This window comes from Salmo trutta, chromosome 5 (assembly GCF_901001165.1).
Source record: "Salmo trutta chromosome 5, fSalTru1.1, whole genome shotgun sequence".
In the NCBI taxonomy this organism is placed as follows: Eukaryota; Metazoa; Chordata; class Actinopteri; order Salmoniformes; family Salmonidae; genus Salmo; species Salmo trutta.
In genome coordinates this window covers 5,708,801-5,721,810 of record NC_042961.1, presented here as the reverse complement: position 1 = coordinate 5,721,810, position 13,010 = coordinate 5,708,801, and the positions used below count along the sequence as shown (strand labels likewise).

The following is a 13,010-nucleotide window of genomic DNA, read 5'->3' as shown; positions in this document are numbered from 1 at the left end:
CAAAAACTAAAGTTGGGTCATTGGTCGGGGCTGGGGGGGGTGTAGGCATGTTATGCGAATGCCTAGCAATCCAAATGTTGCGAGTTGGCATCTCCTCACGGACAACTTTAGTATTTTAGGAACTTTTCAACTACTTAGCTTGTTAGCTAACCCTTCCCCTAACCCTTTTTGCTATTGTAATTCATAACATATCATACAAATTGGGTGATGGACATCCACATAGTAATACATACCATACGAAATGTAACATATCGTACTAAATTTAGTATCTCGTACAGAATAATACGAAATGCTCTGAGACCAGGTTGTGATATGTCAGCTGAAAGGGATACTTTGGTATTTGGCAATGATGCCCTAGATCTACTTCCCCAGAGTCAGATGAACTCGTGGATACCATTTTTATGTCTCTGTATCCAGTATGAAAGTAGAGGTAGTTGTGCTAACGCTGGATGTCTATGATACCCATAGACTTTCGGCCATTGCTCTAACGCTAGTTAGCGTTGGCTCGCAAAACTACTTCTGACTTCCTTCATACTGGATACAGAGACATAAAAATGGTATCCACGAGTTCATCTGACTCTGGGGAAGTAGAGAAAGTGCCTCATTGGCAAAATCCCGAAGTATCCCTTGAAAATATTTTATTTATTTATTTAACCTTTATTTAACTAGGCAAGTCAGTTTAGAACAAAAACGTATTTACAATGACAGACTACTCCGGCCAAACCCAGACGACACTGGGCCAATTGTGCGCCGCCCTATGGGACTCCAATCACGGGCCGGATGTGATACACCCTGGATTCGAACCAGTTACTATAGTGACACCTCTTGCACTGAGATACAGTGGCTTGGGACGACTAGATCTTGTCATAAGGTGCATAATGTCACGGGACAGTACCGCAGAGGAATCGCAAATACAAATTTGATCTTACACACGTTTTATTATTTAATTATGCTTGGCAAATGAAATGTCCCAAGAAATGTAAAGCCTTATTTTCATACTGAATTAACCCATACTGAATTAACCCACTGGGCACAGACATCAATTCAACGTCTATTCCACGTTGGTTCAACCAGTGTGTGCCCAGTGGGAAATGCTTTTGTCTATTTTTAATCTTGGTGAAAGTCAGTTTGTCACTTTTTCTTTATCTTAAAAAAATAAAGCTGTACCATGTTGTTAAAATGTAATCATGTAGTCCTTGATATGTTGTTGTTATAAAAGTCAATCATCATTGCACAAAAGCCCTGATGAGGAACACTGTAGAAAAGGAGACCGATACATAAGTAAGAAGAAGGGAACAAAGTAAGGCACCTTGCTAAGAAATTTGTTCTGTTCATAAAATGTTCAGTTACATTGTTTCTGGATAAATTATTGCTAATGTTCTGGTTCTTCTCTCATCTGACAGGAATGCAGTAGTACAACCAACTGCTCTGCCATCAGAAAGCTTTTCAGAATGATCTATCACAAATACAAAGATGGCTGTTCATTAATCAACTGCCACACCTAAAGGCCTGTCTCCTTCGCAGGTTTACAATCATCACTGGCTTCTCTTCTCGCCACCCAGAAACAAATCAGCTACTTGATCATCTTTTTAATGTTAAGGCTGTCAGAAGAGATTACTGGGCTTAGATTCCGTCGCAACATTACCTTTCAATACTTTACTTTGCAGACAATTACATTTTTATACAACAAGTAATTATGTTGTTGTTAACTGGTATACTTCAATAGCACAGTAATGCCACCAAGATGTCATGTTTTACACATATAGACAACATATTGAAAAAAAGAGCTAACAAACGTCATTGAACATTCTCCATGGCCCATCAAATGGTAAATCTTACTTTGATCAATTCAGGACCTAGGAACAGAAATAGTGACTTTAGTGCTTACAGTGACTACTACTCAAATGCTGAGGTATTCTGGTATTGGTTCATCAGTGGCTATGAAGATTGTAGGATCAAGTTTTCCCTTTTGAAAGCATCCAGAAATACTCCCCAGTACAAAGTACATTGATTTGGTGTGACAGGAAGAACTCCTCTTTCTGTTTGTCTTTAGGGGCTGCATGAGAACAATGTCAGCCCTGATTAAAAAAAATAATAAATAATCCTCAAAAATGAGAGTTGGTCCTGGAGCAAAGTCAAAGGTCAGATATATAATCCTCATGACGCCCCTACGTCAGTGTTTCCCCAAACGGTGGAACGTGGCCAATTCAGCTGAGTTATTTTTTGATCGCAGCCAGATTGGGTCCTGGTTACAAACAATTGTTCCCTTTACTTGGTTGGTCCAATTCCACAAGTTTTAGATCTGTCACAGCAAAGAAAAGTTTGCAAACTACTGGGTCGTGTCATTAAGGCACACTGTAACAAAATGTTTTAAAATGACAATGAAGTCCAGCTAATCTCTCTCTGTTTCGGACTGGTTTCTTCCATTTCATGCCTAATGAACTAGACCCCAGTGTCTCTTACAGTAGCCAGCAGAGCATCTTCTCTCCTCAGGCTAGAAGGATAGGCTTCTCCTCGTCTCTTTTCACCAGCAGCGTGGACAACATGGAGGAGGAGAAAAAACAGAACTCCACAGCGAAGCTGAGCTCAAACAATTCCAGGTTGACACTCATTATCCACTCAAACACGGCAGCTGAGTGCTTGTACAGGTATTCCTCCTGTACAAACAAGATGGTGTCTAGAAGGGTCAGAGGTTAAGGAGGGGGGAACAGCAGTTGATGGGTGACAGGTCATGGCATACCCTCATCGAGTTTATGCTTATAGGAACCTACCCATATGTTCCAAGGAAATACAATCTCTACAAGGCAAAAGACGTCTAAGTAATTAAAACTTTACACATCAGTAAACAGATAAACATACAGATAGGCATCCTCAATGTCAAGGTTCTGGCCAGTATCTTGTTGTTATCCCCTACAACTTAGAACTGTGCCTTTCAGGGCCTGTGAGTGTTTGCAAAGTTGAAGACGTATGGAAGTGGACACTCCTATTCTTGCATTGTGTTGTCCATATTATTTTCCTGAGTGTATGCACACCCAGCAATTTGACAGGTTCAGGGGTTATAAGCAGTTATGTAGTGAAGGGTTTACACATAAAACTTCTTTTACCCACTTTTTCCCGAAAAATGGATCCAAAGTATAGGGAGAGTTACTTTACTTTAGTGCTTAACCACCTTTTTGCTTTTACCACATTGCTGGTTATAAGAGTCTGGGTTCAGGGCTTTGGTTATAGTATAAGTGCAGGTGAAAGGATACAGCCAATGGTGACAATGATCTGGACCCCAGTAGAGGTAACTCGTGCTGGGTAGAGGAACCACTCCATCTGGGTCAGAACACACTTCCTTGTGAGCACCGTGAGGAGCAGACTATAGAAACAGATACACAGGAAGCTCACCGCAGCCCCCAGGTAATGGCCCAGCTTCAGGTACTCGGGCTGGAGGAGAGAGGACAGACAGGTTACTCTTACTATCAGGATAATCAGTTACCCTGGCTGGAGGAGAGGCTTAAGACAAGTTAACGTTTAGCTATTCTAGTTAACTTGTTCCAGTCGAGCTGCAATACACAAAGCCAAAGCACTTGTCACACAAAACTCAAATTCTACAACGGTGGATATGTTTGGGTGACAGAACATTCTAGGAACTTCTGGTAAAGGGGAAGAGTACAGTTCCCTGGAATTATGTGCCTGAGCCGGACATGTTTGAATGACGGCGAACTTTCTGGAAACGTCTGTTAGAGGAAAAGAGTACAGTTCACTGTAAATCTGAGCCAGAGAAAATACCTTCCAGCTAGCACATAACGTTCTGAGAACCATATGTTTCTTAGAGCTTGGTGAGAGTGTGGTTGTCCTATGATTATTTTGCATACAACCTTCCCACAACTTTCTGAGAATGGTGCAGGATGTTTCCTTGGCTTTGGAACATTCTCAACACATTTAAGGAACTTGACAAAAAAAATACATTATTGGTTTGGTATTTTATTACTCTAACAGAAGGTTTCCTAAAAGTTCACACACAGTTCCATTTAATTTCAATAATATTCTAGGAACGTTACCCAACTGGTTTGACATTGGGAATGTTCTCAAATAGTTCAGACAACGTTAAGAAGCAAGGTTATTCTGTTGGAATTTCAAAACAGTAGGTTTGAATCTCACTGATGCCGTGTCACAATACAAATGTGTTTGCATGATTCATTCCTGAGGAAATGAATTTCCATGTGTCCTATCTGTGCTTGGAGTTCAACAAAGTTAACCCCCAAATAAGCTAGTAGTGTTATTAAAACATTTTGTGAATGGTTTAAGGATTTTTTTTTTTTAAACTCCAAATCACCTATAATTTCAGTTCTCAGAGCGTTAACAAAACCTCCTAGGAACACTTAAGGAACCAGAGTAAAACGTTCTCAGAACCTCCCTGCAACCTAAAAATAATTGTTCCCAGAACAGGCAACATTTTTACTTCTGTTCTCAGAACATTTAAAAAGCGTTCCATTTTACAGGTCAGGAAACGTATAGCTTCGTTCACACAACCAATGTGAAACCAAAAGCATACATTCCCACAACTTCCAAGGAACCAAATGTGCTAGCTGGGCTGTTACCAGTACCTTTGCTAAATAAGAGACAAAAGACTCTCTGCATGATCTTCTTCTGAAGAAAACATCTGACAAACTTTGATTTTGAGGTGAATTATCTGTCTACGTCTATGAAATAATGTCAAAAAGGTACACATTGACATGTCTATTTTTCTATTGTACTTTTCCGCTGATGTTCTGCCATCCGTAGCTATGTCTGCACACATTAACAAACCTACCAATCGTGTCATGGATGTTTGTTTGCTTTGTTGCCACTCCTCTCTTTGTTCACAATTCAAGATTTAATTGAACCGCAACTCAGGAGATATTTTTAACGCACTTTGTCAGTGTCAGTAGAGAGTGTCAGTTCAAAGTACACTTTAAACTTGATAGACCTTTGTGTCTTTCTCTAACCTAGATATTAAGTATAAGGTATTTTTTAATACATGTGAAGTTCGGTCTAACCTTGCGTGCCAGACTACTACGTTTGTCCTTACACGTCACCCACTCTCTCCGTGTCGACAATGACGACAAACATCCTGAGGGGCCTCTGTGTCAGAGACTTTACTTGCTCGATGTCTACGCACAGAATTCATTTTTGCAGTATCGTGTACTATACACCCTTGTTTGCTCTTTAAACATATACTTATAGTGTATTGCATGACAACCTGAGTAAGGATGAAACTACACTATACTGTATGTGCAGGAAGTACTTACGTTGCAGTTCCCAGCCACAAAGGCCCCGACAGCCGCCACTCCACCAAACACCAGGGCGATTCTACTGAGCATGGAGTGGACACTGTTCCTCTCCAAGATGTGAGCATGGTGGAAGATACAGAACACCATAACTAAAAAATTGTTATTATAATGCATCTATAACATAGGGTAATTGATCAAATTTTCATAAGATGATTATTACATGTATATACATTAGGTGCAATATCACATCTGATCTAAAACAATGTGACTATATGATTATAATTAAATGACACAACAATCAACTCGTTAAAACTTTGGTTTTGGTAGATGTTTCCTCAGCAGGACAAACACGTTCGATAAGAAATCTGACATACCAAACCGTTTTAAGGGTGACCTTGAGGTAAAATAACATCTAAGTACATTATGAGCACATACTCTAATACTATCATCTTTGTATCAGTATAGACATCTGCAGAGTGCATTGAGATCCAGTATGACCTGTGGATGTATACTGTAGGGTGAGCAAACTGTACAGCTACAAACTTACACATAAATGAACCAGCATTAATGGTGGCTGTGAACAATGAGCTTTCTGGTAAGCTTGTTCCACTCGAGCTGCAGAACACAAGGCCAAAGCATGTGTAAAAAAACATTATTTCACATCATACTGAAATTACCCAGTGACAATAATATTATGATAACAGACATTCCTAGAATGTTCTCTGTCAAAAGCTGACTACGTGTTCTGACGTGAATTTAACAAATTATAATTCCATTTAAAATTCCATGTGAACTTAGTAAATTCACAAACTTCAAAATGGAGGTCCACTTTTAATTTCATTTTCTGAACTGAATAAGATGAAAGTGTTAGTTGACCCTAACCTTGATATAGTGGTCTATGGTTACCTTATGGTTGGGACTTGACAACATGCTATTGATGTATTGCCTCTGCAGTGGTTCCCAGGGGCCCTGAAAACAGAAAAGGGAAAATAATCATGTTTACAGACCTTCTCTTTATCTATGGTGGTCTTCATCCCTGGTCCTGGAGGGTACAGGGTGTGGCGTGTAGGCTTTTGTTACAGCCCAATAGCAGCAACACACCTGATTCAACTAATTAAGTTGATGATTAGTGGATTAGTTTTAATCAGGTGTGTTGGTGCTAGGCTTAAACAAATAGACTGCATACCTTGTGGATCTCCAGGACTAGAGTTGAACAACGCTGCTTTAGAAATACAGATGTAGGATCTTAATTTGAGCCAGTTTGCTACAGCAGGAAAATAGTCCTGCAGCAACAGTAAATGTGAAATATTATGTGAATTATAATTAATGGACATTTAAGTAGGGATTTATATATTTTACGTAAGGGAAAATCAAGTCGGAAATGTAAAAATGGAAATGACAAACTTCAGAAGCCTATTTATACCTCAAATACACTACAAGTTAAACATTTCCTGCACTGCAGGAAAGTTCTCCTGCAACAAGGTGATCAAATTAAGATCCTACATCTGTATGCTTGTGTTCCATTAAAACAATGTATTTCATTGACATTTAATTGGCTGAAAGAACCAATCACAATGGTCTGTAGAAAATCTCACAAACAGAACACAACGCACCAGTTGTTGAGGGAACACACATGGTCATAGCTGTACGCCAGGCCATACCTGAAACAAAAAAACAAACACACTCATTTGATATGATTAAAGTGCCTAATTCTCTTAACATGTATGGTTTTTCAATGTATAATATGATATACAATACACTCCCATGAATGAACACTGATAACCTTGAGGTTCAATAAGTAACCAGGAACTGATGTGGGTGACTAAGCAAAAGTACACAGATGGACGTGGTTAGAATATTATTAGCAGCCCTGTTACAAAGCCACTCATATCCATATATGTGTATGCCTTTACAGGCAGTCAACCAGAGTCAATAAGAAAGTACCAGACTGTACTGTGCTCTCTGAGGACAAACAAAGGTTGAATCAAATGTCTCTACATGAACGCATAGAACCTTTTCCTTCATGCTTCACATCTAGTAACAATAGACAGAACTGTGCCGTGTCCTCTGACTATTAAGCAATAAGACATCTACATTTACATTTTAGTCATTTAGCAGACGCTCTTATCCAGAGCAACTTACAGTAGTGAATGCATACATTTCATACCTTTTTTTTTCTTCTTTTTTTCCCCGTAAGACCCGAGGAGGTGTGGTATATGACCAATATACCACGGCTAAGAGCTGCTCTTAAGCACAACGCAACACGGAGTGCCTGGACACAGCCCTTAGCCGTGGTATATTGGCCATATACCACGAACCACCGAGGTGTCTTATTGCTATAATAAATTGGTTACCAACGTAATTAGAGCAGTAAAAATAAATGCTTTGTCATACACGTGGTATATGGAATGATATACCACGGGTGTCAGCCAATCAGCATTCATGCCTCGAATGAACCACCCAGTTTATAATGAAGGTTAAATCCTGTCTCACAATGTAGGAAGTGAAACAATTGGTTTATGTTTTGCATGTTGTGAGGTGGGCTCTAAGGTGGTGGCTCTGACTCTACAGGTATCCTCAATGTTCTTTCTGGAAAGTTCTGTTTGTCACATGCAGGTGGTCTAAGGGTATTTTCACAACACTTTCAACAAATCTTAATGAGGTTATGACATTTCTATTGGAATCACAAAAACAACAATCACTTCCTGGTTTTGATAATCACGTATCTGTCACACCCTAATCTGTTTCACCTGTCCTTGTGATTGTCTCCACCCCCTCCAGGTGTCGCTTATTTTCCCCAGTATCCCTGTGTTTCCTGTCTCTCTGTGCCAGTTTACTTGTATGTTTGTCAAGTCAACCAGTGTGTTTTTCCTGTTCTCCTTTTGCTAGTCTTCCCGGTTTTGACCCCTGCCTGACTCTGGACTACGTTCCCGCCTGACTGATTTTCCTGCCTGCCCTGACCTTTGGTACCTTTTGAACTCTGAACTGGTTTTGACCTTTTGCCTGTCCACAACCATTCTCTTGCCTTACCCTATTGGATTATTAAATATTGTAAGACTCCAACCATCTGCCTCCTGTGTCTGCATCTGGGTCTCGCCTTGTGTCATGATAGTATCTGTGTGCTTAGAAGGTGGCAGTATCACCATGAAGGTGATTATATAACAAAACTCATTTAAAACACAGTTTTCCCACACTAGCTAGGTTTTCATCCAACCTTCACGTTTTAATGTCACATGCACAAGTGCAGTGAAATGCCTTTCTTGCGAAATCAAAACCTAACAATGCAATAATCAATACATGTCATACTAAAAAAAACACGAGAAATAAGTAGAAATATGAAGAACACTGAGTAAGCAAGCTAGCATACTATACAGGGTCAGTTCCAATACCATATTTACAATGCGCAGCGATACTGGACTGATGGAGGTAGATATGTATAGGGAGAGGTGACTAGGCAACATGATATAAATAGAGTAGCAGCAGCTTGTATGTGAGTGTGTATAGAGTCAGTATAAATGTGAGTTAAGTATAAATATATGCGAAGAAAGTACATGTCGGAATAAAACATGACAGGCCTGATGGAAACAGAACACAAATATTGTTATAATAACCATCATATCGAAGTAAATCACCTATCGACTCCTCAGGAAAGCACACAGATTAAAGAACAATTAACTTCACAGGGTGGTGAAAGTGCAAAGTAATGAGCTTGATGATCCTTTCCAATAAGTAGCGAGGTGTATTATTCTGGTGACATGATCATCGAGGCTTGGCTGCCGTTTGACAAATAAAAATAATCTTGCTCTTCAATCCATAATAATCTAATAATGTAGGCTATATGTTTGCTGTTGGTTAGAGAACAGGTGCCAATACCAGAGTGGGCACACTCGCTATATGACGCAACAATTTTTGTGAGAATACAATCAGCAGAGTTGAAAATGCGACGGAAACCCATTTAACTTGGATTTTTTATTTGGTAGGCCCTACATGGGAATTGAATCGCAAAAGTTGTTTTTATGTGCACCACATCATCACACACAGATTTTTATCTGCAACAAGTCAATTTGATGGAAACATACAGTTGAAGTCGGAAGTTTACATACACTTAGGTTGGAGTCATTAAAACTCGTTTTTCAACCACTCCACAAATTTCTTGTTAACAAACTATAGTTTTGGCAAGTCGGTTAGGATATCTACTTTGTGCATGACACAAGTCATTTTTCCAACAATTGTTTACAGACAGATTATTTCAATGTATCACAATTCCAGTGGGTCAGAAGTTTACATACAGTAAGTTGACTGTGCCTTTAAACAGCTTGTAAAATTCCAGAAAATGATGTCATGGCTTTAGAAGCTTCTGATAGGCTAACTGACATCATTTGAGTCAATTGGAGGTGTACCTGTGGATGTATTTCAAGGCCTACCTTCAAACTCAGTGCCGCTTTGCTTGACATCATGGGAATATCAAAAGAAATCAGCCAAGACCTCAGAAAAAAAGTCTGGTTCATATTTGGGAGCAATTTGCAAACGCCTGAAGGTACCACGTTCATCTGTACAAAAAATAGTACGCAAGTATAAACACCACAACACACAACGCAGCCATCATACTGCTCAGGAAGGAGAAGTGTTCTGTCTCCTAGAGATGAACGTACTTTGTTCCGAAAAGTGCAAATCAATCCCAGAACAACAGCAAAGGACCTTGTGAAGAAGCTGGAGGAAACAGGTACAAAAGTATCTATATCCACAGTAAAACAAATCCGACATCGACATAATCTGAAAGGCCGCTCAGCAAGGAAGAAGCCACTGCTCCAAAACCGCCATAAGAAAGCCAGACCACGGTTTGCAACTGCACATGGGGAGAAAGATCGTACTTTTTGGAGATATGTCCTCTTGTCTGATGAAACAAAAAGAGAACTGTTTGGCCATAATGACCTTTGTGTTTGAAGGAAAAAGGGGGAGGCTTGCAAGCCGAAGAACACCATCCCAACCGTGAAGCACCGGGGTGGCAGCATCATGTTGTGTGGTTGCTTTGCTGCAGGAGGGGCTTGTGCACTTCACAAAATAGATGGCATCATGTGAAAGGAAAATGATGTGGATATATTCAAGCAACATCTCAAGACATCAGTCAGGAAGTTAAAGCTTGGTCGCAAACGGGTCTTCCAAATGGGCAATGACCCCAAGCATACTTCCAAAGTTGTGGCAAAATGTCTTAAGGACAACAAAGTTAAGGTATTGGAGTGGCCATCACAAAGCCATGACCTCAATCCTCTAAAAAAATGTGTGGGAAGAACTGAAAAACTGTGTGCGAGCAAGGAGGCCTACAAACCTGACTCCGTTACACCAGCTCTGTCAGGAGGAATGGGCCAAAATAAACCAAAATTATTGTGGGAAGCTTGTGGAAGGCTACCCGAAACATTTGACCCGAGTTAAACAATTTAAAGGCAATGCTACCAAATACTAATTGAGTGTATGTAAACTTCTGACCCACTGGGAATGTGATGAAAGAAATAAAAGCTGAAATAAATAATTCTTTACTATTCTGACATTTCACATTCTTAAAGTAAAGTGGTGATCCTAACTGACCTAAGACAGGGAATTTTTACTAGGATAAAATGTCATGAATTGTGAAAAACTGAGTTTAAATGTATTTGGCTAAGGTGTATGTAAACTTCCGACTTCAACTGTATCTAGTGGGAAAATGTGCAGATTGTTTTTATGCAAATCTTTGAATATTCGCATGAAAATCTGTCACCAAATCTTTGAATATTCGCATGAAAATCTGTCACCAATTGGATGGAATCCTAGCTATAGTAATCACGAGACCATGTGAATTATGAGATTAATGGAAAAACAATATACTGGCATATACATTGCACTTTATACTTTTTTTTACACAGTATTTACATGTGACAAATCTAAGTGAAGTAGCTCAAGTACATGTTATCTAAGGTCTTATTAGAAATAAAATATAGATATATTCTTGTTTAACTTACGTCACCCAGGTTCCAATGAGAGACACTAAGGAGAGGGAGATGGGGAGTAGACTCCAGAAGACCATGTCTTGGTAGTTCGGTGAGAGAGACCAGCAGCAGTAGAAGTACAGTGGGGACGCTCTGGGTCCAGACACTGTCGGTCTCAGTTTGGCACTGAGAGGGTCTCTACCTCTAGATTCCTCCTTCAGCAGAGTCAGTCATCCACACAAATGGCACCACCTTGTCCTGTCAGAGGGCATATGTGAGGAAACACAGGGAGGGCCCGTTTGACGCCATCTCACTGTTTGTTTTAAGTTACATAGCACACCCTGCACAGGCTGCATAACTGTCAAACTCATGTTCCCCCAGTGGCAGTTCAGAGCTCTCCTGTACATTTCTTAGATTCCTTTACTGAACTGGAAAATGTAACTTTAACTTTCAGAACCCATTGTCCTTTATGGTTGTGAGGTCTGGGGTCTGCTTACCAACCAAGAATTCACAAAATGGGACAAACACCAAATTGAGACTCGGCATGCAAAATTCTGCAAAAATATGCATGTATAATGTAAAACACCAAATAATGCATGCAGAGCAGAATTAGGCCGATAACCGCTAATGATCAAAATCCAGAAAATAACTTAAATTCTACAACCACCTAAAGGGAAGCAATTCCCAAACTTTCCATAACAAAGAGAGATGAACCTGGAGAAGCGGGACCTGGGGCTCTGTTCACGAACACAAACAGATCCCACAGTGCCCCAATCAAATCATGAGAAATATATGATATTACTTGACACATTAGAAAGAATTAACAAAAAAACAGAGCAAACTAGAATGCTATTTGGCCCTAAACAGAGAGTACATGGTGGCAAAATACCTGACCACTGTGACTGACCCAAAATTAAGGAAAGCTTTGACAATGTACAGACTTAGTGAGCATAGCCTTGCTACTGAGAGAGGCTGCTGTAGGCAGACCTGGCTCTCAAGAGAAGACAGGCTATGTGCACACTGCCCACAAAAGGAGGTGGAAACTGAGCTGCACTTCCTATGTATGACCATACTAGAGACACCTATTTCCCTCAGATCACACAGACCCACAAAGAATTTGAAAACAAATCAATTTTTGAAGAACTCCCATATCTATTGGGATAAATACCCCTATGTCATCACAGCAGCAATATTTGTGACATGTTGCCACAAGAAAAGGGCAACCAGTGAGGGCAACCAGTGAAGAACAAACACCATTGTCAATACATCTCATATTTATGTTTATTTATTTTCCCCTTTTACTATCTGCACATCATTACAACACTGTTTCTAGACAATATGACAGGTGAAATGCCTCTATTCCTTTGGAACTTTTGTGAGTGTAATGTTTACTGTTTATTTAACTTTTGTTTATTATCTATTTCACTTGCTTTGGCAATGTAAACATATGTTTCCCATCCCAATAAAGCCCTTTGAATTGAGAGAGAGAGACAGAGAGAGAACTGCAGCTTTGCAGGACATGGATGTGTAAGTCATGCCTTTAATGCATGTCTTGTCACCGCTGTGTGTGTTTAACATCTTAGTGCAAATTCCCAGAACTGTAGTGGCAAATTTGAATGATCCAAAATACAGCACCAAATACTATTTACCCAATTTAGAAATTCTTATTTCTATGACCTATCACAAATGATAATTTACATGAAATACTTACAAAATAATGAGATGGGCTATGTTTTGCTCTAGTAGCAGCAACAAAATCCCAAAACATTTTCATGCAAGAATTCTGATTTAC

The 13,010-nt window shown here is 39.7% G+C and overlaps 1 protein-coding gene across 1 annotated transcript; it reads right to left on the bottom strand.

The window, feature by feature from the left end:
• Positions 1-918: 918 nt before the first annotated feature.
• LOC115193562 (transmembrane protein 150A) lies at positions 919-11,479 on the bottom strand. The gene is made up of 7 exons (XM_029752296.1): positions 11,252-11,479; positions 6,872-6,919; positions 6,165-6,227; positions 5,806-5,873; positions 5,277-5,407; positions 3,252-3,429; positions 919-2,677 (listed from the first exon to the last, which is right to left on the bottom strand). The coding sequence occupies exons 1-7, from the start codon at positions 11,314-11,316 to the stop codon at positions 2,490-2,492; spliced, it is 741 nt and encodes a 246-aa protein (XP_029608156.1). The 5' UTR covers positions 11,317-11,479; the 3' UTR covers positions 919-2,489.
• Between the last annotated feature and the right edge of the window lie 1,531 nt (positions 11,480-13,010).